The 25,652-nt window shown below is 42.4% G+C and overlaps 1 protein-coding gene across 1 annotated transcript in view; it reads right to left on the bottom strand.

Annotated features, from left to right (window-relative positions):
• MCF2 (MCF.2 cell line derived transforming sequence) overlaps positions 1 to 25,652 on the bottom strand; it is a 68,345-nt gene that overhangs the window by 17,606 nt on the left and 25,087 nt on the right. The window contains exons 8-20 of the mRNA XM_015417971.1: positions 22,431 to 22,555; positions 21,025 to 21,139; positions 20,672 to 20,791; positions 19,778 to 19,969; positions 18,380 to 18,571; positions 16,979 to 17,150; positions 13,117 to 13,205; positions 11,273 to 11,361; positions 10,757 to 10,823; positions 6,802 to 6,917; positions 6,625 to 6,694; positions 2,940 to 3,036; positions 338 to 441 (exon numbers count right to left, since the gene is read on the bottom strand). Coding sequence (XP_015273457.1) covers positions 338 to 441; positions 2,940 to 3,036; positions 6,625 to 6,694; positions 6,802 to 6,917; positions 10,757 to 10,823; positions 11,273 to 11,361; positions 13,117 to 13,205; positions 16,979 to 17,150; positions 18,380 to 18,571; positions 19,778 to 19,969; positions 20,672 to 20,791; positions 21,025 to 21,139; positions 22,431 to 22,555 — 1,548 coding nt within the window. The remainder of the gene's footprint in view (positions 1 to 337; positions 442 to 2,939; positions 3,037 to 6,624; positions 6,695 to 6,801; positions 6,918 to 10,756; positions 10,824 to 11,272; positions 11,362 to 13,116; positions 13,206 to 16,978; positions 17,151 to 18,379; positions 18,572 to 19,777; positions 19,970 to 20,671; positions 20,792 to 21,024; positions 21,140 to 22,430; positions 22,556 to 25,652) is intronic.

Consider the following 25,652-nt stretch of genomic DNA (forward strand, 5'->3'; position numbering starts at 1 on the left):
CATGCTCACCAGCTGCTGAATGTAACATTGAGCAATGGGTTGCACATGCGAACAGGCCAAACTGTTATAGAGGGATGTTTCTATCCTGTACTTTTTAAAAATACAAAAAAAATGGACTTCTACATGCTTTCAACAAAGGAAGAGCTGGGTAGAGGAGGCATTTAATCATTTCTTTCTGTGCAGCTTTCCTGAGCAAATTCACCTCCTCCATTGCTGCTGGCTACCCAACTCGAGCAACATCCCCGTGATGCACTGTACTTTCCTCACCATGGTGCAAGCAGCACATCTGAATATATGAAGTTGCCTTATACTGAATATAAGATGCTGGAATCAGTACCTTCAGAAGCAACTGATACTTTGTCAACCGCTGCACTGGTTTGAGCAAGTAGGAATCCAAACTGAGTTTGTGTTCCAGTTTTTTTTGGCATTCCCACAACAGAACTTTGAACAACACATACCAAAGGAATGGTTTAAACATATTCCACTTACACTGCCAAAAGAGCACCTATAAGCATATGAGCCTCTAGGAAGAAATTAGTTATCTGTCTTTCTTTGAATCTTCAAGGCTGCAATTAGATAACGGACTTTACCAGACAACAAATATATTAAATGATAAACATGAACATACAGGGAAGTGTGATATTAATGGAGAAATAAAAATTGATCTTATTGAGGAATATACATCACAACCAAGTAAGACATGAATAAATGATTCTGTCTCTGCATTTCTGCATGGACAGGGTCTCTGTTCAATATGACTACTTGAGAATCTACCAAAAAATTGTTAAGGGGTAGAATATTGTGTTGAGCCAAGAAAAATAGTCTTCGATAAATTAGAATTCTTAACAATTTCAGATAATCTGGAAGCACTGGAAAAGAAGGGGTACTCAATCCCCCAAAAGAGGGTAAACGTTTCCTTTTTGAATCACTGCATAACCCTTTGTTCTAGGCTAATAATTATCTTGTTTAGAACTAAATAAAGATCTGTAGGAAAAACTAGGATAAGGAATGCACAGATATGAGAGCCTTTTGTCTACTAACTTTGTCCAGGAGGACACAAAAGGATCAAGTTTGGTCCATTTTAGAAGGTCAGGAAGAAAATCCAGGTCTAGCAAATAAAATCAAAATTTCACCATGGCCTTCCAGACCATCAAAGAGATGGAAATAAGGCCAGCTTCTATATACAAGCTGGAGTGTGAAATTTAATTAGGTGCTTGAAAGATGACGTGGAGAAATACTGACTGTAAAGATTCAATTTTGGAAGTAAAGAGCTGGAAATCAAACTGGAGCTCCATAGAGCAGAGAGAATCTAATTTTTGCTTTGTAAGCTTCCAGAGCAAAAGGTACAAATTACCCCCCAGAATGATAAAAAATTCTCATGATTGCTCCTAGATAAGCGTAATGAAATTTCCAGTTATTAAAAGAGGAAAAATAAATACTTGAAATTAGATACGTGCTCAAATGCCCATCCAGGACTCATGAGTCTGCTTTTTTCCGTGTTGGGTACTTCTGGAAAAAACTATTTTAGATTTGGTATAAGTTATAGAGAACAGATTATTGTGACATAGGAAACAAATGCTTGGAGAAGACTTCTTAATCCTAATCTCGAATGAGAGAGAAGAGCTGCGTCATCTGTATAAAGTAAAATTGGAATGGGATGTATAGCCAGGCTAGGAGTATGAAAATGATTAGCTTCTAATTTATTTAGAAGGTCATATAAATAGTTTAAACAAATCTGGTGCCAAAATACAACCCTGTCAAACACCTTTTGTGATAGAGACTGGGTCTGAGAGGCAGCTAGTTGTTGGACATCTTATTCTCACAGTAGTTGGAAGTATGTAAAGAGACAATCAGATATAATAATTGTTCTGAAATTCCCTACTGGTCTAATTTGATCCAAAGCCTTGTGCATGAGATGTTGTCAAAGGCTGCCCTAAGGTCCATAAAAGCAGTAACCAATTTCTCCTTAGGATATGATGTATATTTATCAGCAAGAGAGCACAAATGCATGATGTAATGTGGATGAACCCTTTTAAGAACAGATTTGTTCAGGGCCTAGAATTGATAAACTGCAGGACCAATTCCGGAGCTTTAGTTGTAACTGGAAGCGCCGGAAGTAACATCAGAAGACCGCCTGGAGACAATAGTAACAGCAACAGAACGCATGCCGCTGGGTGTTGGTAGGTTGCCCCTTCCCAAAAATGAATTGTGGCCCTAGATCAGGTATAACTGGTATATATATACCCTCTGTAAACCGCTCTGAGACCCTCCGGGGTCAAGGGCAGTATAGAAATCGAAACTATAAATAAATAAATAAATAATATAAAATAAATAACTGTGCCGCATACAGCTTTCCTGGTATGGACAGCAGGTTAATTGGTCTATAATTGGCTGAGGAGTGCTGAGAGTCCTTCTTAAACATATTCAGTCAGAATGTGCAGACCTGCAGCAGGCAGGGCTGATCTAAAATGCCATCTGTCAAATGGACCAATTGGACACCAAAAACAGACAGCTCACATGCTAGCTGCCAGTAGTCCAAATGAGTCCATACTGTAGATCTATGCAGATCTACACAGTCAAGATTTGAACCTGGGATTCCCAGGTCCTTATCAAACACTTTAACCACTGAACCACAGAGGTCACAATTTACTCCTCCAGGGCTGCTGTGGGAAGGGTACTCAGATGACAAAAACCCTCCTCCTCCCCCCCCAAGCTTTTTTTTTGGCCCATCAAGTCACAGCTGATTTATGGCTACCCTGTGGGGTTTTCAAAGCAAGAGACATTCAGAGGTGGTTTGCCATTGCCTGCCTTCCTGTCACAACCCTGATATTCCCTGGTAGTCTTCCTTCCAAATACTAGCCAGGGTTGACCCTGCTTAGCTTTCAAGATCTGATGAGATCAGGCTAGTCTGGGACTATCCGGGCTATCCCCCAAGGTACATACCTGGAAAAAGAGGCTTTCTGCACACTGCCTCCACAGAGATTCTGATCGTGGCTTATTCTGACAGTATTTCTCATACATCTGAAAATCTTCCCTCTGCATACAAAAAGAAATAACCCTCAGTTCCAATCACCTAAGCAGAAGTCAAACATGTAGTGATACAAGAGACAGCCTCCTCTGAGACTGACTAATCCTGCTGCATCTGAAGTGACAGACAGATCCAATCCTATCAATTGGTCCTTGTCTCTCCTCACCTTAATTGCACCAATTGGCTGCAGTTGGTACTACAGTGCTATTATGGTCAGCATTCATGTTGATGAAAAGTTGCCCCCAAAGTCCAAACCCAGTCACATTTGATTTCAAAAGAGGGAACTTTACAAAAATTAGGGGACTACTTGAAAGGGAGCTGAAAGGGAAAATGAAGCAAGTCAAATCCCTCCAGGATGTTTGGAAGCTATTTAAAACCACACGAATTGAACCCCAGATAGAATGCATTCCCTGGGTTAGGAAAGATACCACCAAATGGACAAGGATGCCAGTATGGTTAACAGTCCCAATCAAGGCAGCCATAAAAGGCAAAAAGGCTTTCTTTAAAAAGCTGGACAGAAGGGAGTACAGGGTCTAGCAGAGTAAGTGTCAACTAATAATTAGGTAAGGAGGGGAAAGATTTTGAGGAAAATAATGCTAAGTTAGTAGAAACTCTTATTAAAGATAGAATTATTAAGCACACAGAAGACCAAAACCTGCTAAAGGAAAATTAGCATCAATTCTGCAAAGGGAGGTCCTGCCTCATGAACCTTCTGAAGTTCTTTGAGAAAGTTAACAAGCTTGTAGATAAAGGTGATCCCACAGATATTATATAGCTGGAATTCCAGAAGTCGTATGACAAACTACCTCTCACCAAAGACTCATGAGTAGGTATGGGCATGAACCAACAAACAAACCCCAGTTTGAGCACGAACCAGGTCAGATCCTGGTTTGCGAACCAGGGGTTCTGGAGGCCATGTCTCCCACAATCTGCCACATGAACCTCCATATACCTTTGGAACTTACTTCCGGGTCTGATGGCTCGACTGGAAGTGAGCTCCGAAGGCATTTAAATGCCGTTAGAGTCCACCACCAGACCGTGGCCTTCGGAGCCAACCTCCGGGTCAGGCTGGCCTGAATGAGCTCCTTTATAGGCCTTTGGAGCTCTAGGAGCAAAACTGAACCAGGCCGCCCCATCCAGAACTGGGTTCTGAAGGCCTATAAAGCCTTCAGAGCTCACTCTGGGAGCTCAGTCGAGTTGGGCCACTCAAAGGCCTATAAGAGGAGGTAGGCTCCAAAAGCATTTAAATGCCTTCAACGCTCACTTCCAGGTGGGGCTGCAGCTCGAGTGAGTCTTCAGAGTCCACTGGTTTGTGCACAGCCACACCCCCAACCAGAATTGAGCTCCGATGGCATTTAAATGCCTTTGGAGCTCACTTCCAAGTAGGGCTGCGGTCCCATGAACTTCCCAGAGCACGAACTGGTTCATGTAATGGAGAAGTTAATGGTTTGTCAAAACTCTGAACCACGAACCTCTATTTTTCCAGTTCACACCCACCCCTACTCATGAACAAGTTTAGCAATCATGGGATTAAAGAATGGGTCCTTTTATGGATAAAAAATTGGTCAAATAACAGGAAGCAGAGAACAGGAATAAATGGAGGGAAGTGGGGTCCCACAAAGATCAGTATTGGGACCAGTGCTATTTAATTTGTTCACAAATGATTGGGAATTGGGGGTGAGCAGTGCAGTAACTCAATGGGACCTAAACAGTACTGCTCATGCCTGTCATGTGTGCTCTCCTGCTTTCTTTGGCTTTACTTATCTTAAATCCTGCTGTCTGTATATAGATTTTTTTAACCATCCCAGATTATAGACAAGAATTATTTTTAGCAAGGTTCAGTGTACCACCTACTGCTGTCTTTAGTGGGAGCTACACTAAATAGCCCCACTCTGAGCTTCTATGTGGCTGCAGATCTGGCTCCATTGAAACCATAGAGCATGTCCTTTTTTTCTCCCAAAGATATAAGCATCTAAGAACACAGTTCATTAATACATTAGTTCCTGATGCTGACTTGCCCATAGCAAGTAAGCTTCAACTTCTGCTTGGTGGCTGTGATCCAGACATTACACTTCCAGTAGTGAAATTTCTCCTGGGCTTGTTTGGCTATAAGAAACAGGAGCTGAATTCAATGAACGTATGTATTATAGTCAAAGTATAGTAAATAAAATAATTAAATGGCAAATAAAGAATAAGAATTGTAAATCTGGAAAAGTAGGTATTATGTTTTATTGACTGTAATAAACATAGCATTTCCCAAGATAATAAGTGGAGTATAATTCCCATTTGAAAATGGATTAGCTTGCAGCTAAATTGTTAGCTGATGTCAGTCTTGTGACTTTTGCTGTGGTTAAATTTTTGCTTATGATATTTAATAATATTTTAATGTAAATACTGTTTTGCAATTATGCATTTTGTATCTTTTTCATTTGCGTATGACTAATTGGTCTGTGAGCATTAATAATAAATGAATGAGTGTAGTAGCCTAGTTTGCACAAAATATCAAATTATTCAGGATGGTGAAAACCAAGGTAGATTGTGAAGAGCTACAGGAGGAGGAACACTGGAACAAAAAATCCCAGTTAAGTATATGCTGATTTCATCTGAGCAGGATAACAGTGAGATGGAAAGAGATTTTGCAGTCATGGTGGATAGCTTGGTGAAAATGCCAGTTCAGTGTGTGGCTGCAGTGAAAGAGGCAAACTCCACATTGGAGATTATTAAAATAAAATGGCCAATACTGTAATGCCCCTGTATAGATCTACACCATCGGATGTTCTTTTTAGCTGTTGTTATCTCTTGGATTTTAAATTGTGTAATACTGTGTTGTTAACTGCCCTGAGCTCTGTGAATTAAGAGAAGGGCGGTATATAAATTGAAACTATAAATAAATGAATAAATAAATAAATACAGTATGGCCTCATTTGGACTACTGTGTGCAATTCTGGTGGCAGAGGTGGGAAAAGTACAGAAGACTACAACCAAGATGATTACGGGGCTGGAGTACCTTTCCTATGAGGAAAGGCTAAAGAACCACGGGGACTAAAGTGAACATTCAGAGGCAGTAAACTCCTGTAACCCAGAGCTAGGAGGCATCATCAGGGGAGGGCCTTGGCCTCCATGCCCTGTTTGGTGGCCCTAGTCTAGGGCAACTGGTTGGCCACTGTATGAAACAGGATATTGGATTAGGTAGACCACTGGTCTGATCCAGCCACGCCCTTCTTCTAGTTTTACACTGCAGAAGAATCCCAGAATCATGTGCCCTCAAAAGAAGCCAACTCGAAAAAGTGAGATCTGAGCATAGAGAGATACAGTGGACAACCCCTCCAAAAGTGGGTACTTTGTCTCTTTGATGGTATTTCAGTTTCTTTCCAATAGCACTTCTCCTACATCTGAATGGTTTCCTGCTGCAGGGACACACACACACAGAAAAGAGATAAGCTCTACTGATATCTAACAACACAATTATTATTGAATAATAATGAATCACAGTTGAATAATTTTTGAAGTGCCCCTTGCAGGTTTCACCCTTCACTAAACCAGGAGAATCTGGAGCTACAAGGCCTTGATCTTAACCTGGAAAGATGCCTACTCACCCTTTCCAAAAAACAGTATCCTACTCTTTCTGGGGATTCAAGACAACTCTCCAGATTGTGTAGGAAAATTCTGCAATAAGAGAAGAAGGAAGACAAAAAAATTGAGCCATTTTCTGTTACAACTGGCTGCTATTCAGGCTGGAAAGACCCCCAAGTGCAGATATTGCTGGATACTACCTGTTGTGGAAGTCATAGATCTCAGACATATTTCCAAATAGAACATCTTTTCTGTTTCTCAAGACAGGGGGCAAGAGAAAAACCATTGTTGGGTTATCCATTTCTGCCCGATAGCCCTGACAACAATGAAAAACACATTCAGCCTGACAGTTACAAGAGCCTTTGTTATTAATACATGTCAAAATGTTTTGATATCAGATTTCAACAACAGAACTCTCAAAGCAGTTTTCAAAAACTAAAGCCAGAATAAAACCAACAAAGTTTAAAATATCCACAAAGCAAATCTAAATCACCAGAAAGGGATTAAAAAAGGGAAAGTTTCCAGCTACCTTTGAAAGGAGAACAGGGAGGGGCCCAAATGAATGTCCTAGAAGAGGGTGTGCTATGACTCTGGATCTCCTGTACAGATCCTGCTTCTCAAGGAAGTCAATTTTGCCTCCATGAAAAATGGAGCCGAAGATGGCTTCAAACCATTTTGTGTGCTAGACAAACAGACAGCTAGCAGAGGTTACCACAGAAGAAAAAAACAGGGAATGAAAAAGGAAGAATACCTTACAAAAAGCAATGAGCAAGACAGGACTTCCAAAAATGTTCTGAAAATTTAATCCTTTGATGCCTCCTGTAATTTATCTTGCCCCTGCCAAAGTGTTTCATTCTCAAAAATTATTGCAGTATCATACTTTCAGGTGGGTAGCTGTGTTGGTATGAAGCAGTAGAACAAAGTTTGAGTCCAGTGGCACCTTCAAGACCAACAAAGTTTTATTCAAGGTTTGTGTTTTCGTGTGCATGCTCACTTCTTCAAACACACTGAAATGGAAGTCATCATATCATACGTTGTTCTAGATAGCTTTTTGAGGTGTTCTTCCTTTTTTGCTTCCTATCTTGGTACCCCTCCGCAGACACTTTAGAAAAAATGCACAGCCAGTAATGAAAAAATTCCAGCCAGAAGGATCGGATAAAGTTTCCCACCCCACCCAACAGTTCTCTCTTTGGGAGGAAGGGGGCTCCCTCTGTTGTTTCTGTTCAACTCTCTGGGAATGCTTCCCCCAAGCAATTCCAGGTAAAGTTAGAATATAGTTTACAGCACATCTTAAGGTTACTAGCCAAGCACAAAGAGCTTTTTTCCTGCCTTCTATGGGAGATATTAACACCACCACTGCCATCTCAGATTCTATACCCTAGTTTTTACTGAGGTGGGAAGCTAGGTTCCCTCTAAGCTGAGTTAGTGTGAGCTAGCTCATAGTATTTTAGCCTCCAGCTCACACATTTTTGTCTTAGCTCAGGAAGGATGGCTCCAGAGCAAACTAATTTATGCAGTAGCCAAATTGCTCACTCACAACTTTAATTCCAGTAGCTCACAAAGTAGAATTTATGCTCACAAGACCCCACAGCTTAGAGGGAGCATTGCTGGGAAGCACCACATCAAACATCTGAGGTTTCACATGACTAAATGGACCTTTGAAGAACAACAACAAAAAGTCCCTGGAGAAACTTGTATATAAATGAAGAAAGAACTCTTCTCCTCGACATGTTAGCTTTCTATATGCAGGGATTGGGGGGGGGGGCATTTAATCAACCAAGTGTATCTTTCTCCTGCCCTTCCTGTAAACCTGAAATGGTCCAGCCCAGACACAGGCTATTCAATGAGGTGACCTATGTCCAAAATATTACTTTTCCAAGCAATTTGTGTAACAGTCATACACACAGAAAAAAATCCACAGTACCATGTTTTAAGATGGCTTGAATATCATGGTATAATGGTATATTTGCATGCCACTGTGCTTATCTGTTGTAAAGAGGGGGGGGGAATGCAAACAAGGGTTTGAAGCTGGAGTACACACAATGGTTGTCATGGAGATATCACCCAAGATGGCTTCCCTGTGGTGAATCATTACAAAACATAACACACTGAAGTATCTGTCAAGCCGTGAGAGATCATCACACAGCAGCGTATAGCCCTTTGGTCCTCATTCCTGGCAGCTCCAAGGCAAGGCTAATATCAAGGCTCAGCATTGTAGGGAAGCAGCCAAGGCCCACACCGGAGGTGGAGGCCCACCGCCAATCCATGGAGCCCTCTTGGCCCTGCTTCATCTTCTTTCAGCAGATGCAGCCTGCTGGCCTCTCATCTTTAAGTGATATCAATGACAAGACTAAGGAGAGGGCACTTCACTCTCTGGGCAGGAGAGAGAGGAAAAGGAAGTGGGTCCTCTGGAGCCCATTGCCAGCCTCTTTCCCAAGGCCTTGGCTTCAAACAGACTTGGCATTACTACTGGGGGATGCATAGAGACTCAGAATGTGATGGCTCCAGTCCATAAGGAGGGCTACATGATAGGGCTGTGGATGGCCCACCAGAGAAAAATCATTTCCAGCAGTATCCCTGGGGCAATTGTAATGTTTGCTCCAGTTCTCTGTGTTAATTCCAAAGGACTCTGTTGCCATGGACAATTCCCAGAGGTGTGCTTGTCTTGTTCATGCATGCAACACCAAGCAACTTGTTCAGAAAGGGGGAGGCAATCAGCAATGCTCTCATGAGGGCTGGGGAGGCCAAAACATCTGTTTACAAGGCAAAAACTTTGCGATATCAAATACCAGATATCAATGAGCTTTTTACTGATAGGAAGCACACAGGCTAATGGACAGCAATGGATTCTGCCTCAGTACAACTTGCTCCCTTCCGTGCAATTCCTGACACTTAAAAACAGCTGTTCCTCATTAAGCACTATGGGAGATTTAGGGTGGGTTTGCACATGTAGGGGGCATGAGGTGACAGAATCCTGAGGTAGTAGAAAAATAGCCCCTCTTTATATTGCAAGTAGATAATTATATTTTGGGATGCTTCTGCCCTGTGTTAAAAATCCCCTGCAACCAGAAAGCCAGCACAAGAAAAGAGTGGAGATGACTTTCTCTTCAGCTTGGTAGTTTTGTATCTGTGGGTTTAGGGGGATATATATATATGTGTGCATATATATGTTATAATGTTTTATCATGCTCTAATGTTTAATGTTTTAAACTGAAATTGTATTTATTCTAATGATGTTACCCACCCTGAGCCCACCCGCAGGATGGGTAGGATATAAATGCAAATAATAAATTAAAAAAATATTATACAACACAGATCTTACAACTTTAGATCTTACAATTCTATAACACACATTTTGGTATTGAGGAAAGAATGTATGGTCTAATGTCACAGTTAAACTCAGCATTCCAAAATGAGACAAACATAGTCCATGCCTGAATTGACGTATTCTGCACTAGTTTATACATATTTTAGGGACATCTCCTAAGGATCCTGGACATTTTTATGCAGAACAAATCACAGACTATAAAATCCCTTAAATGCTCATTGAATTACTGTTGGAAAAGCATGTACATAAACTATCGACAAATGGTTTCCTAGAATATGGAATACAGCTGTAATGTCCAACTATTATACACAAACAAAAATGCTGCATGGATTTTCATCACAAAGTATTTTATCACAAACAAAATCAAAACACGTTAGGTCATCCAAGAAAAAAAAGGGGGTGGGGGTGGACAGTGCAATATGGCAGACAGAGTCTTGTATTTAGCTCCCTGGGAGACTGAGAGCCTCACCTACAAAAGAAGGCAATGAGAATGATCTTTGGGTCCCCACTAAGGACAACAGAAGAGCATAAATAAATATCACCTTGTCAAACAGTCTCAACTCCCTCCTAACTAGATATGCAGCAAAAAGACCTCAGAATGGGAACATAGTTACCTTGGCTCAATTCTGTCTCCTAGTCTGGCTGAAGTGTGTGGAGTAAGAGTGGGATAGCAATGTAAAGAGATAAATATATCAATCCACTGTTGAAATGAGTGAATGTCAGCACCATGCTAAATCTAGGTAAAGTAGGACACTAAGAGGGGAACAGAAGTAAGATAGACCTCTTAAAGGCATCAAAGGGAACACAGCAGCAAGAGGCACACTCACCATCAAAACCGTGAACAATTCCTCTACATACACTCGTTCGGTTTCTATAAGCTCATTTATCACATGGCTAAAATAAAGGGAAAAAATAGATCAAGGCTGTAAGAAAAAATAGCAGAATATAAATACGGGTCACAGAATTCAGTTTCCTAAGAATGTTAGTAAACAGAAACAAAGTTTTCCAGTATTTGTGCTTTCAAAGCAAAAAAAAAAAGAGGTCCCAGGGTGTGGTTAGATGCCACCTTCTGGAAGCTGAGCAGGTCTGGTTCTGGAAAGGAGACCCCCCACACCTCTAAGAACCCCCCACCTCCCGTGCATGCTGCCTTGAAGGAAGAAGATGTAAGATATTAATGTACTAAAATTAATAAAAGGTAAGCTTGAGCCCACGTGGGTAATACCTGCAAGAACTGGAAGTTACTTTCAAAGAGAAGAACCAAGATCCTATTTTTCAACAGATCCAGGAGTTTTTGCAGTAAGCAAGCAAACTGATTTGTAAGAAGTGTATAAAAATGCACTTACCTTTTCAGTATATCCAAACTGTCTTCACTTTCTGAAATAAAGTATTGCAAAGAATTCCTTTTTTCTTGATAATCATGCATTACTTCAATCTGGAGGTAAGTAAAAGGCAGGCATAACAGTTAATTTTCTAAAATAAGGAGAAAGTCCTTTTAAAATTGGTTAACTGCCTAATCACATATTTGTTTTAAACGCACAAGCTTTATTAGAGCAACAAAAAGATGCTATGTTCATCAAAAGGTTTCATAATTAGGCTAATTACTAGGCTTGCCAACCTCCAGGCAAAACCTAGCAATCTGGAATTACAACTGATCTCCCAACTACAGTGATCTGTTTCCCTGGCATTATACTCCACTGAGGACTCTCCCCAAACCACACCTTTCCAAGGCTTTAGCTCCAGAGATGGAAACCCTACTTTCAAAGGTTAGTCAGGCTACAAATGCTGCATAAATTTTTTTTCTAGAACGGGCTATACCATTTCAAATGGCAGGTGGGAACACTCACATTTGTAATGGCTGCCTGAGTAAAAAATCCCTGCAAACAAAAAAATTAGCACATCAGGGAGAAAAGTTCTAGGCTAGTCTTTTGTGGTGCTAGCCTTCCACTTACAGGAGACATATGGAAACTTTGAAAGATGTAATCCCCTTCCTGAGGACACAAATAGTACAGCCCACTCTACCACCTCTGAGTTCTGCCACCTGATTCTGCTGCATATCATACCATTCTGCATTAGGTGGTGATCAGAACGGACTGTGCCATTTTAGACTGAAGGTGAGGGATTACATGTTTCAAATTAGTCCTTCATTAATAATACCCTGTAAATGGAAACCTAGCACAAAACACAAAAGCGTGGAAGTTTTTCCCCTGACACACTCATTTGTAAGGAATTTTCATATGGAGGGAAGTGACCCAACCTATTTTATGATTCATTCTGCTGCACTGGTAGACGGTGTGCCTTCATTGCACTGCCACAGGAGGTGGTGGTAGCTACAAGCATGGACAGCTTCAAGAGGGAATTGGATGAACATATGGAGCAGAGGTCCATCAGTGGCTATTAGCCAGAAGGTATACATAGGAACTCTCAGTCTGAGGCAAGTGATGCTCTGTATTCTTGGTGCTGGGGGGGCAACAGTGGGAGGGCTTCTAGTGTCCTGGACCCACTGCTGGACCTTCTGATGGGACCTGGTATTTTTGGCCACTATGTGACAGAGTGTTAGACTGAATGGGTCATTGGCCCTGATCCAACATTGGCTTCTCTTATGTTCTTTATGTTCATTGCACCGCTATTGTGAAACAATGAATATGTAAATGAACATAAGGTATTTATGAATGTGAACAATGAACCAGGTAATTTTCCCCAATGGTTTTCTCCTTTGGACATAAGTGTAAACCTTCCAAATCGATTTTTGTAAACAATGAAATTAAGACAGAAGTAAAAAAGTTGGTGCAAATGAAAAAAAAAGAAACTTTCCGAGTGAAAAAACAAAACAAAAAAACAAAACCAGAAATAAAACAGCAACTATTATGAAACCAAAAGCCAGGATTCCAAAGCAGTGGTGCCAAGGAGACAGTGAGGCCATGCTCCCCTCCAGGAGACGCCTGAAGTTCTAACCACGAGCAGCCAGAGAAGCTTTGCCTGGCTGCAGGGATCAGGGCCAAGCAGCCCTCCCCCTCCTGCCCCTGACAGCAAAATGACACCAGAATAAAAATAAAACAGTGAGCGGCTGTCACGTACTCAGTGGAACTTTTTGGTTCCAGGGCATATTCACCAACCTAGTAGATTAGAAGGTCTATGAGAAGTCTGGCAGCATATATTTTATAAACTGTTTTGTGCTTTCTGTACCTACCTTGCGGGAGCTTTGTGACTTCCTTGATGTTTTCTTCCCAGGAAGAGAGATATCAAATGAAAACTTCAAACTGGAATTAAAATCCACACCTTGGACATTAAAGAAAAAACAACAATTGGCCAGATTATATTCTGCCGTTCAAGGCCCACAAACAAACTAACGTTCAGTCCCATCAAGCCACTCTTTCTTTAAACGGAGTTACATTCCAATAAGCTATAGCTGGAAGCAAACGACATGCATTTTTAAAAAACTGACAAAACATTCCAAAGGGAGAAAAACTGTTATGAGGGAAATGTATTAATAGTAACAGAAAAGGAGCATAACAATAAACACCGGTCAGGAACAAAAGAATATTCCTCCAAGCTAGTAATATTGTAAGTGAAAAGAACAAAATTAGTGGGGGGGAAACAATCATGCAGCTCTAATAACCCACCAGGAAATCTACCACATGATGTGATATAAAGAGAACTATAGCTTTGATGCTGGCTAGCTGGCGATGCACTCACTATGCAAAACTGTAGAAGTCAACTTCTACATTCTTTGATCCCCAATCTTTGGGCGGGACTGCTAAGTATCTCCACCACATCACTGCCCCATTGGCAGCACTTAAGAGTTACGGGTTGGATCCAACCAACATTGCTGCTGGTGAAACACACAGGAGTGTGAGGGGGTCCTCCTCTGACCACAAAAAAGCCTATGCTGATGATCAAGGGACCTGAATGTATAAAAGCCAAGTGGGGCAGGGGCTGTAGGAAGGAGAAGAACTGGGTGAGACTGAGCAAAACAGCTGCTTGGATCCAATCCTATGTCATAAAGTGGGTGAAAAAATACATCAGAGGTTGGAAGGTATGGGGGGGGGGACACGGAGGGTTACAGATATCACTATCAATTCCTATGATCGTCAATGTATATTGCATCTCCAAAAACCAAAGACTGCTTTGGATGATATAGGTATAGTGGGAACAGAGGTCATTTCGGGGGGGATCGTGGGGGATCGCAGTTCCCCCGGGTGAGGTACGAGGGGCGGGGCACATGACGAAGCCCCGCCCCCTGCTTCCCACCGCCCCGCTTCCGGCCCTCATTCAGCCAGGAGGAGGCAGGAGAAGAGGGAGGGTAAGTTGCTTCCTCCCTGCCTCTCCCCACCCCTGCCTGCCTGGGGCCAGGGAGGGCCTTCGCGGGGCTTCCTTGCACTCCCGCCGGCCTTGCAGGTCCACGGCCGGGCCTCTCATGGGGCTTGGCACTGGAGCTGCAAGGCCGGCGGTGGCGGCCGGGACCGTTGGGGGCGGGCTGTGTGGCCTTATGACACACTACCGGTGATGTCAGGGTGTGTGGCATATGCTAATGAGTTATGCTAATGAGTTCCCCTAGCTCTTTTTCTACAAAACGACCCCTGAGTGGGAAGACTTAGTTCCTTATCTCTTCTCCTAAAATGTGCTTGCCTGGCTTACAACCCTGACAGGCATCCAATACACAATTAAGTGGTAGAACTCCCTGCAGTTGGATATGGAGATGGCCTTTAAAAGGAGAACAGACAGATTCATAGAAGATAAATCCTTCAGCAGCTATTAGCCATGATGGCGAAGTAGACCATTCATATTCAGAGACAGCATCTCTCCAATTAACAGTTCCAGGGGGTGAGGCTAAGGAGAACTGGCCTCCGTGCCCTGCTTGTGGACCTTCCGGAGGCACCTGGGTGGCCACTGTGGGAAACAGGATGCTGGTCTCGATGGACACTGCTTTGATCCAGAAGGGCTCTACTTATGTTCCTGTGTCACTAGGCAATGCCAAAATTTGGCTGAAGTTGATGGACATAGATACCACATGCTTGGATTTGGGATCAGTCCTGCATGTGGAACCTCTGCATGTCAGCAATGGTCAGATTTGGATATTACACCATCATTAGGAAATTCACTAGGGTTGAAGGTAAGGCAGGCAAAATGGGGGAGGGTAAGGTGCACCCTCATGCTCCCACCTGTCCCCCACTGTCCACAGGTCTGTATATCATCCAAATAGGATAGCCGGCCTTCCAGGAAGAATACCTAACTGTGGCATAGAAACAGCCAACTGGGATCTATGGATGTGTCCTTTCACATTTCTTTTCATTCTCATACACTATATTGTGAAGCGTTTCGCCCTGCCCATTTCAGTTACACTCTTTTAATGTTATTTATATGCCACTGACATGTATCTGACATGTAACTGCATGAATTTATAAATTTACTATGAAGAAATAGAGAACAGCGTGAAAATAAAGGGTCGCTGGGTTTGCTTCATGGAAGGCAGAAGCCAAAACAAAACTGGGCTGTCAAGTCCAAAGAGCAGGGGTATGAAATCCAGTAGCACCCCAGGTTTTTTTAAAAAATCAGGCTCTAATGTTTTAGTTGAACCTAATAAAAAGTAATGTAGTAACTGCTGTTTCCCCTTCTAATGGACCAACCTGGCTTCATGCAGGGATTTTTTTGAGGCACAAAATAATTTTTTAAATCAATTTTAAATATATTTTTTAAAAGTTGAATATCAATTATATAGAAGAAGCACCTTTAACGAAGTAATGGGCAAAAGATGTAGGGAGAAAAACTGATGCGGAGGAATGCAAACAGATATGAAGAGAAGGTACCCCGTCCTCAAACTGTTCTGTTGCAAAATAAAATGATCACAAATTACTATTCCCGCGAGGCTCAAGCGGTGTCAGTCATACCAAATAGAAATGGTTTCCCAGAAAGGGAAACATAAAAAGAGAATCACTGGAGAGGTTCATGCAGAACAAACCTCCCGACTACAGTAGTTTAGAGTGAGGTTTTGCTCAGGGATCCAAGTTCAAATCCTTCCCCTCAAGATTGGTCAAATCTTGGCCTCAATCTGCTGTCTCGATGGCAGTTAATGACAGCAGTCACCTTCCCTCCCCAAATAAGGGGGGGGAAACTATCCTGAGAATCCTGAGATTTGTCTTGCAAAGTGTTTCAGTGGCTCTGAAGACTGCAGTGATTGTTACACAAATGTCTGTGACATTCCTGTGTATCAGGGCAAAGTGTCATTCTTAAACAAGGTTATCCTGGTTCCTTCTCCTGTATCCCACCTTGCTGCTGCCTCTTAGCCCTTAAAACAGCAAGTGTGGTCTATGACTGTAATTCCAAATATTTTAAATAGGACAAACATGGATATGTCCTGAACATGCAAAGAAGAACATGGCCTCAGACCAGGCCTATACAATTTGTGACTTGCCAAGCAAAACTCAGCCCATCAGCAGGAGAGGGAGACTTTTTTCATTTCCTGCTTGGGATTGCAAAAATAGGGTACACATGTGTACATCAAACATCCTGACAAGCCAAAACACACAGCAGGCAGAGTTGTCTACCAAGTTGTGTAGACCTACTCCAGAAGAAGATATTCAAAGTCTTCATATGCATTTTGAGACAGCAGAGCCATTGTGTGTTGGGAGGGAATGCTCCTTTTCCAGTAATCATACTCCAGTAATCATCAACTTCTCATTAAATGAGCCACACATCAATTTAAAACAGTGGCATACTGAAGGTGTAATGCAGATGAATAATACCAATCACAACAAGTTCACACCATGTAAAGTGTAAAGAAACCTAAAAATATTTAAGGTCTGGTATGTTCAGAGAAGTGGTAGTGTACTTTAAAACACAGCTGGAAAACTGCTCTGGGCATCTGAGAAGACAAAAGCTGTATAGCCAACATGATTGGTACTAGCCAATAAGTGCCTTCTGCAGCTAGCTTCCTCACCTCACTGGAAAAAAAATCAAAGGAACCATTTAAGTTCTCAATCCCACTCTTATTCACACTTTTTCTAGCCTCTCTTACAAATGGGTCTGGACACCTTAACTTAAAAGCATGTTACCGTGTTTGGGGGAGAACAAAGGAGATTTTGATCGAGGTGGGTTTTCTGGCCGAGGGGCTACCAGCTGCACGGGGCGAGCCTGCTTGTCTGCCAGCTTTTTGAAGCAAGCTTGCCTGTTTTCAAACATGCTCCGAACATTCTCAAGCTTGACCTGGACTGTCTGTATCCGAGCCTGTGGATTCCATAAAGGAGACACCCGTTAGTGTCAGAACTGACATTTTATTTTTACTCTGGGTAATTGCTCATGTTCATTCACTCTCAAGCCCAGGTCCTGCCAGGCTGTGATTGGCTTGAGGCAAAGGCAGAGGGGAACCAGGCAGGCAAATGTTCAGTAAGTATGGATCTCCTGACCAGTAACCAGGGCTGACTCAGAAGCTTTAACAGGGAAAATGGCATATCATCTGGCCTGCTCTGGCCTAGGCATTTAAAGAAATCTTCTTGGCTGGTGTCACTGAAGTTCCTTCCTTTAGTGCACAGACTGAAGCATTGCTTGATAGGCCCTGGGTTCCTAGCTTAGGCCCACTAGAAATTTAAGTGTAGGCAAACCATCCCCAATCCCATGTCCTATTGTGACTATGGCTTTGTCACATGAAAATCAGTTCCTCCCAAAATACAGTCAATAATTAGTTAGCAAGAGACACAAATTTGTGGATTGGTTGGAGTTTATTGTACCATGAGTCACCCTTGGATAAAGAATGGAGCAAGACTTTAAGGAAAGCTATGCAGATTCTTCACCCCCACTGGGAACTTGACTTCACATCTGGCATTACAGAAGACTGCTGAGTCAGCTACCAATCAGAAGGGACTGTCCATTTTTTTAAAAATGAAAAATTTTAAAGTGACACACTGACTTCTGCGTATGCTCATCTTTCACTACCCAAATCACAAACATTTAAAACTTAAGAACAAAACTGCTCTGGAAATGGAGGGAGGGAGGGAAGTTTGTTGGTGACATCATGAGCATTACCCAACAGGTGCCCTCCATAGCCATCTTTTCCCCTGGTTCAAAAACTTGCAAATTAAGCTCAGTCCAGAGCAGCAAAGGTTGTGTTTGCAGTGAACACAGTGAGGGTGTTTTCTCAATATTCCTTCCATACTAAATATGGCACACTGAGCTTCACCCTTCCAGAGAACCCTCGTCATGGTGAAACGCTTTGAACCACTGTATTAGTTTCATATCAAACACTTTGCCCCCGATCACCCACCAAATATTCATGAATAGGCCCAGGGTTGTTTTCTTACAGGGTGAGAAACTGCTCCAACTATGTATAAATAGACCAAATTCAAGCCCTCTCATCTTGACTGTTCATCAGGTTGTTCAGCCTGCTCCTAACAGACAGCACTGCAGAACGCAGACCACCGTAGCTGGATGGTAAAATTCAGCTGCTTATAAGGGCTTACCTTTAGTTCAGGTGTTAAAATTAGCTCATAGTCAGAGAACAGGGCCTGAGGGTCGGCGTTTATGTGTTGTGCAGAGCTCTCAAGGAATTTCTCTATGTCCTGCAGAGCTTTTTGGGCTCCTTCCCGAGACTGGCATTTATCCATTGGTTGGTTGGCTAGAAGGTATGCACCCTCATCACAACACTCCAAAGCCTGAGGAAAAAATAAAATAGGCAGAGACAAGAATGAGCTGAGTCATCAACTAGCCCAAGGAGCATCCAACTGGCAGCCTTGTCAGCAGGATGCATTGTGGGTCCCCATAGCTTGTTACTAGAAACAAGGGAGGCAGCCGTGAGGGTCAAAATACTTGACTCCCTCAGAAATGCTCATATTTAATTGTTCTCTGCTGTTCTTGCATTGTCTTCTACTCTAAGTGTAAACAAAGACCACCTGCAAGGGGAACACAGTATGGAATTATTTCCACCATTACTGGCCTCTCCTATATTTCCCCCTAACACTAGCATGGTTCAGAACAGCTGCCGTCTCCTGCCAAAAAAGCAATTTTGCTGGAAAGCATTTGGCTCTCCAAACTGTTGGCCACTCATGGGGTTCACTGATATACAGGTCTACAGTAAGACTTCAGTGTGTGGGCGAGAACCTTGGCAGGACTTGATGGGAGCAAAGAAACCTACTATCAGGCAAGCTTGGACAAACCAGATATTTGAAACACAATCAAAGAGCTTCATAGAGGGGTGAAGCAAGCTACAACCTGAGCTATGCATTCTCAGTGCTAGGATACTTTAAACTTTGTGCTAAAGTAAGTGTACTACTCTAAGTGTAAACAAAGACCACCTGCAAGGGGAACACAGTGTGGAATTATTTCCACCATTACTGGCCTCTCCTATGACCTTATATGACCTTTATGTCATATAATTTATTCCTATGTTGCTCATCACAATGTTCTGCAGCCACTAGAAATCTTATTTAGCCATTTCTCCAGCTCCTGAGATTTCAATAGGCATTGCCTACACACTGTCAGGTACAACCTGGCATCTGTAAGGGCTGGTAATATGTTCTTGGTTGTTGTTTCTTTAAATGAATGAACACTGGGATTCTCAGGAAGATCAGTTTCATCTCTCCAGCTCCTGAGATTTCAATAGGTATTGCTCACACACTGTCAGGTACAACCTGGCATCCGTAAGGACTGGTAATGTGCTCTTGGTTGTTGTTTCTCTAAATGAATGAGCACTGGGATTCTCAGGAAGATCAGTTTCATGCCCTGTAATCTGCACTTTTTGTTTTTGCTCTCCGTCAGAAGGTGGCACCCCTGCACCACTGGCCATAATTATATGAAGCCAGAATCTGAACACAATGCTCCTGCACCCACTATCACATACAGTCCTGGTTTGGGGCCATTACCTGCTGCAGGGAGGTGAGGAGGTCCAAGGTTTGCTGCAGCCTGCTGCGCTTCCTTTTGATCTCCTCCAGCAAGATGTCTGAATGGTGGCGCAATTCATTGCACTGCTGGCAGATCAAGTTGAGGGCGTAGTGGTGGTTAGCTGCCAATTGGTGCCCATGAAGTATCACCACGTGCGCCTTTCCTGTCAAATCCTTTTATATAAAAGCAAAAATAAACAAACAAAAATGCAGAAAAAAATAATAAGGAAAAAGAGAGATTTGTTGCATATCTAAATGCTAGGACAGCCATGTTAACATGCCACAGTAAAAAACAAAACCCAAAACAATCAGGAGTCTTGTGATATCTTGAAGACTGATTAATACATTGAAGCATCAAATGACTTTCTTTGTTTGTCTTTGTTTTCTTACAGTTTTGTTCTGAGCCTTTTTCATTTCATGGCTAGATGCTGCCTGTCTGTCTGGTCCTCTTAAGCTGTTTTAACATGATTCATATGCCAACTGTGCATTGACTGATGCAAAGATAACATTATTGCATATTTTTAAAGTGTGCAGAAAATGAAAACAAGGCAAAGACAGACTTGTAGGTTCAATTTACGCAAGGAAAGAGAAGAACTGAAATGGGGGGTTTCAGGTAAAAATGACAGGGCTGGGAAATTCAGTAGGATTCCAAGCATAAACCTTTGTGGACTACAGCTCTTTATCATGTGCTGTATAATGTGGACTATGGATGCTGTGGTTTGTGAATGAAATGAAAAAGGGCAGCAGTACTTCTGCCATATTCCTATGTAAAGGAAGGGGATTAGAAAGGATAATAGTGCACTTTGCTTTGCTAACTGAATGCTATACATTTGCTATACAGTAATACACTACCGGTAGTTTGAAAGACATCCTCACCTGTGCTGTTTTGTCTAAATTATTTAGGTCACAGAGCCTCTGTTTGACTTGAGAGATGTTATCTCCAGAATCAGGCAGCTCTGCTTGCTGATCCGTTAAAAATCCAATGGCTTTACTGAGCTAAAGGAACAGAATACAAAGAGGGAAGGGACATCATTATTCACAGGCTGAGTTTAAGCCACTAACACGCACGGTTAGAGGAAATATTGCCGTTTTAAACGTTTTGGAAATGATCTGACCAACAGACCTATCTTATGCATTCTTTGCTCCAGAAGTAAGTTTCAAGCTCAGTGGTGTTGATTCTCAGACTGTGACTCAGGTCATTAAAAAAAGGTTAAGCTACCTCAACCTACCTCTTGAAAATGTTGCTCAAATTTCCAAAGCTGTAAGTATTGCTCCATCTTGAGCTGGTGTTTCTCCCAGAATCCATCAAAAGCAGTTTCCATCTCGTGCAATTGTGCAAGTAAACTTTTAAACAAGAGGAAAACAAAGCATTTATATTTTAACAAAAATCTTGCCTTCTTTCCCACCAAGTTTCTCCAAGGTGGTTTACTGCAACAAACTCTAATACAGTTCAGTGCAAACGTATCTTGTTCAGACCTGGAAATTTCCCAGTTCTCTGAAAGTACAGCACTCATTTTTGTCACTTAATATGTAAGATTGTTTGGAACTCATAATGTACTTTTCAACAAAATGCACACTCTTAAAGTAAACTACAATTATTAGTAGAAAATAAAACAATGCAGCATAAAATATAACAATACTGTTGGAAGCTCAGTGTGAATGGATTTGGACAAAGGGGCTGGAAACCCCTTAGTGCAATCTTCATGTTCCTTAACTAGGGTATGTTCATATTCCGTATGTACTTTGGACATTTCCTCAATGAGAGATAATTGTTAAAAGTAGGTCCACATATGGCTCTTTTGATGCATCTCTCAAAGCTTTATGATGACTCTGCCCAGATAAACAGAGAGAACAGGTGTGTGTGTGTGTGGGGGGGGGGAACGACTGCAGGATCCCTCCCACCGCAAATCTGATGAAGGTGGTGGATTTGCTGCTCTATAGGGGTGTCTCTGTGACATCACCTGTGCTCTATTTGTATATTTATAAATAGATCAAACGCTGCAAAAACAGAAAAATAAGTAGCATGAAGACAATCTCCAGCCCTGCTGATGACACCACGCTTTCTGTACAGGAAGTTGCTTCCACTTATAGAAGTGGTCCATGCTCACAAACAGTGTCAATTTGCTATAGAAGTTTTCACCCACAACTTCTTTTTTAGACTAGAAAGGTGCATTTCCCACCTTTCAGCCCTGATGGACATCAACAGGGGCCAAGATCCATGTGCTTGCCCCTTAGGCAATGCATAGCTTTACTGCCATGTGTGAAGAAAAACAGAAGGAACAATCTGAAAGAGGCCTGGGGGCTATTCCAATATCAGTTACACCTACACTACAATATTATATTGGATATACACTGTTACGAAGTTCCATGGTTCTCTCCAAAGAATCCTGGGAATAGTAGGTTGTAGGGAGGCAGTGAATGTTCTGCTAGAGATCCCTAGTTCCTATCAGAGAACAACAGTCCCCAAGATTCCTAGGGAAGAACCACCGACGATTCAGTTGAGTACAAAATATGTCAATTTCTGTGTTCATCACAGCCAACATGATGCCCCCAAGCATTTCATTACATAATAACACCCAATATTCTAATCACCAGGATAAAAAAAATACTAAGACAAGAGGATCAGTGCTCTCACCGATTGACAGTCTCCCAGTCACCAGATTTTTCCTGCTTTGCTTCCTCCCCCGGTTCTTCTGTATCTGGTTCCTCCAGACTGCATAAGAGCATCTTGCCTTCTTTGGTAACAGCTGTAATATCTTCCTGCAAAGAAAATGAAAGCAAATCAACACACCACCAACCCGATGCTTCTAGGTTCTCATCACAAACTGACAGGATTTTACGGTCACCTTCATAGTAAAACAAAAGCCCTCTCCCTACTCTTTTTCCTAGAGCCATGACTATAAGCTTAGTGACCATGGCACCTGCTCTATGTTCAGAAGGCCCCAGGTGGAATCCATGACATCTCCAAATTAAAGACAACAAGTATCAAGTACTGGAAAAGACCTTTCAGAGCCTGAATCCAGGAGGGCCTTCACCCTAGCAAGGAGCATGGCCTTGCCGTCCGCAGTAATAGAGGGATTGTACAAAGGGATCCCTTATGCGCTCAGGCTCTGCACTTGTTCCCAGTCTGAAGTAGACTCTCTGGAGCATATCTTTTTTAATTGCTCTTTCCATATGGCAAGCCGAAAGGAAATCATTGGCCCGCTGCTGGAAAGGTTCCCAGGAAGAGCAAACAAAATTAAATTAGAATACTTGTTGTTGGATAGGAATCACCATACATCAAGACAGGTGGCTAGGTTCTGTGCCCAGGTATATAAGGAACGCAAAAAGCGAGGCAAGTAGTCCATATATCTAGTTTTATCAAAAATTGTTTTAAACTGATTTTTAAATGGTTTAAAAGGTTTGAACTGTAGTTCTACTTTTTACTTTATATTTTATATACCGTAACTTATAAGCTTTTATGTTACTAAGGTTTTTACTGGCTCATAACCAGCTACGATAGTATTGGGAATGTTTCTATTTGTCTTTTAAATCATTATGTACTGGTCGAAGACTGTAATAATAATAAACTGACAAGAGCCTGAATCCCTGCAGAGCTGCTATCAAACAGAATAGTCAGCTCTGAGCTAACGAACCAATGGGATCAATTTTTTATAAAAGACACTTCCTGTTTGGGGAGGGGCTGTGGCTTTGCATACCGGAGAAGTACTGGCTTTGCATACCGGAGAAGACAATAATGAGCTACATGGACCAATGATCTGAGGGAGCTTGATGTGTTTAAGCCTAAGCAACTGTATCTGTTCCTTTCCATCCCTGGCTGCCTTCATTGCTTTCTACACCGTTCCCCATTGGTGAGATTTAGATTGGAAGCTCTGAGGGAGGGGACCTGTCTACAAAATGCTGCAAAGCACCCTGTACACTGAGGAGACTACATAACACCACCACAGTTGAAACCAATAGAACATTAAAAAAACTCCACAGAATAAACAGATGTGTTATGTGCTGTCAAGTCACTCTCTTCACTGTCAACCCTGAAGCTGTGTAATTCTTCAGTAGTCATTACTTTTGTTTTCTTGATGTTCAGCTACAATACTACTTTGGCACTTTTAGCTTTAACCTTCATTAGTAGACATTTCAAGCCTTCACTATTTTCTGCCAGTAATGTGGTGTGATCTGCATATCTCAAATTGTTAATGTTCCTTTCACCAATTTTTACTCCACCGTCATCTAAATCTAATCCGGTTTTCCTCATTTTATGTTCTGCATATAGATATGTTCTGCATATAAATAACCTGCCTCCTTCTGCTTCTAATGCAGTGTAGCAGTAGCACTGCAGTCCCCAGATCCTCACTTGCAGCAGCAGTTTGCACACGATTACATGCAGATATTTTTCCTTGTTCACCTGTAAAACAGGTGACTGATGGGGGATTACCATTACATTAATTTAGAAGACGAAAGGGAGGGCTCGAGTTCTACACCATGGAAGGGAACCAAGAAGTACAATGCAGGGCAGAGTTCTACAAACAGATTTGTAGCATCTCCCACTGACTTGTACAGAAGAATGTACCCTTCCATTCAAGGTATGGACCTTGATGACAGATGGCAAGGCAGGCTGCAGGGACAGGGAAGGGGAGGCAGGGCAGGATAAGACTGCTGTACTTCATCACTTCCTCCACTTTCAAGTGTAGTGGATCTAGTGCCCATGGATCAGCCCTAGCCACTCTGCAAAGAGTGAGAATGCACCCCACAGCTCCTGTGCCAGCCACCAACTTGCAATCTGAGACTAGAGCAACTGGGTCCTTCTGCTCCCCAAAGCCACGTGAGTAGCATACCCATGGATACAAATGGCCAAGAGCTGACCAGCGCAGCTGGCCAAGACAACCAAAGTGGTGCCCAATCAAGATCTGCCCCATAATGCTCCTCAGATTCAGTTAAGACAAGGGAGTCTCGCAGACTGCCATAAAAGTCTGGACAAAAGTCAAAGTGGATTAATTCCTGCTCCCAGCCAGATTTATGGGGAACCGAGGGGAGGAAGATGACCAGGGTGCCAGTTGAACAGCTGCCTTCTGAAGCTGGAAACCAAAGAAATAGTCCTGACCACTCCTCTTTTGCACTTTTAGAAGCCTGACAGCTAGTAAGTGATTGTGTTATCTCTTTATCTCAAACATTTTAATCCTACTCCCTCCAAGGAGCCCATGGTGGCACATTTTGTTCTTCCTTCCTCTATTTTGTCTTCGCAACCAGGTTAGGCTAAGAAAGCATAACTGGCCCAAGATCATTCAGTGAGCTCCATGGCCTAAGAAGAATCTGAACACAGTCTCTGATTCTAGTTCAGCATTCTCATGAATACATTACACTGACTCTCTCAGTAATGGTACTAGAACATGGCTTGTCTGGTGGAACGGGCCTGCTCCAGCCTGCTGGGAGGGTTAAGACTCCCGGCTTCCCTTCCAAGTTCTGAGGCCTTGCCTCTGTGTCTCCTGCTGCCCAGTGCCTGGTCACCATGGGGACAGTTTACTGCCATGTGCGCCCCTGGAGGAATAGCCTCTTGCCAACTGCCTGCCTTCCCCCGGCGCTCCTTTAAAATTGCATGTCCAAGATGGTGGAGGTCTATATGATACAGAGAACCACTACCAGCATCAAAAGTTATAAAGTATTTATTTAAAAGAAAATGTTCACAAACATACTGTTAGCACACCACCAGACTGAGCAAGGGATTCAAAAGAAATGGGTAAAACACAATTCCTCTGTCCCCCTCTTTCTCTATACGTGCCATATCAGATGTTAAAATAGTATAGGCTCCTCAGTCTGGATCTCTACCGAGCTATCCTTACCTTGAAGCTTCCTTCCTGCTGCC

Source organism: Gekko japonicus, unplaced genomic scaffold (genome assembly GCF_001447785.1).
Source record: "Gekko japonicus isolate JY-2015 unplaced genomic scaffold, Gekko_japonicus_V1.1 scaffold954, whole genome shotgun sequence".
Classification (NCBI taxonomy): Eukaryota; Metazoa; Chordata; class Lepidosauria; order Squamata; family Gekkonidae; genus Gekko; species Gekko japonicus.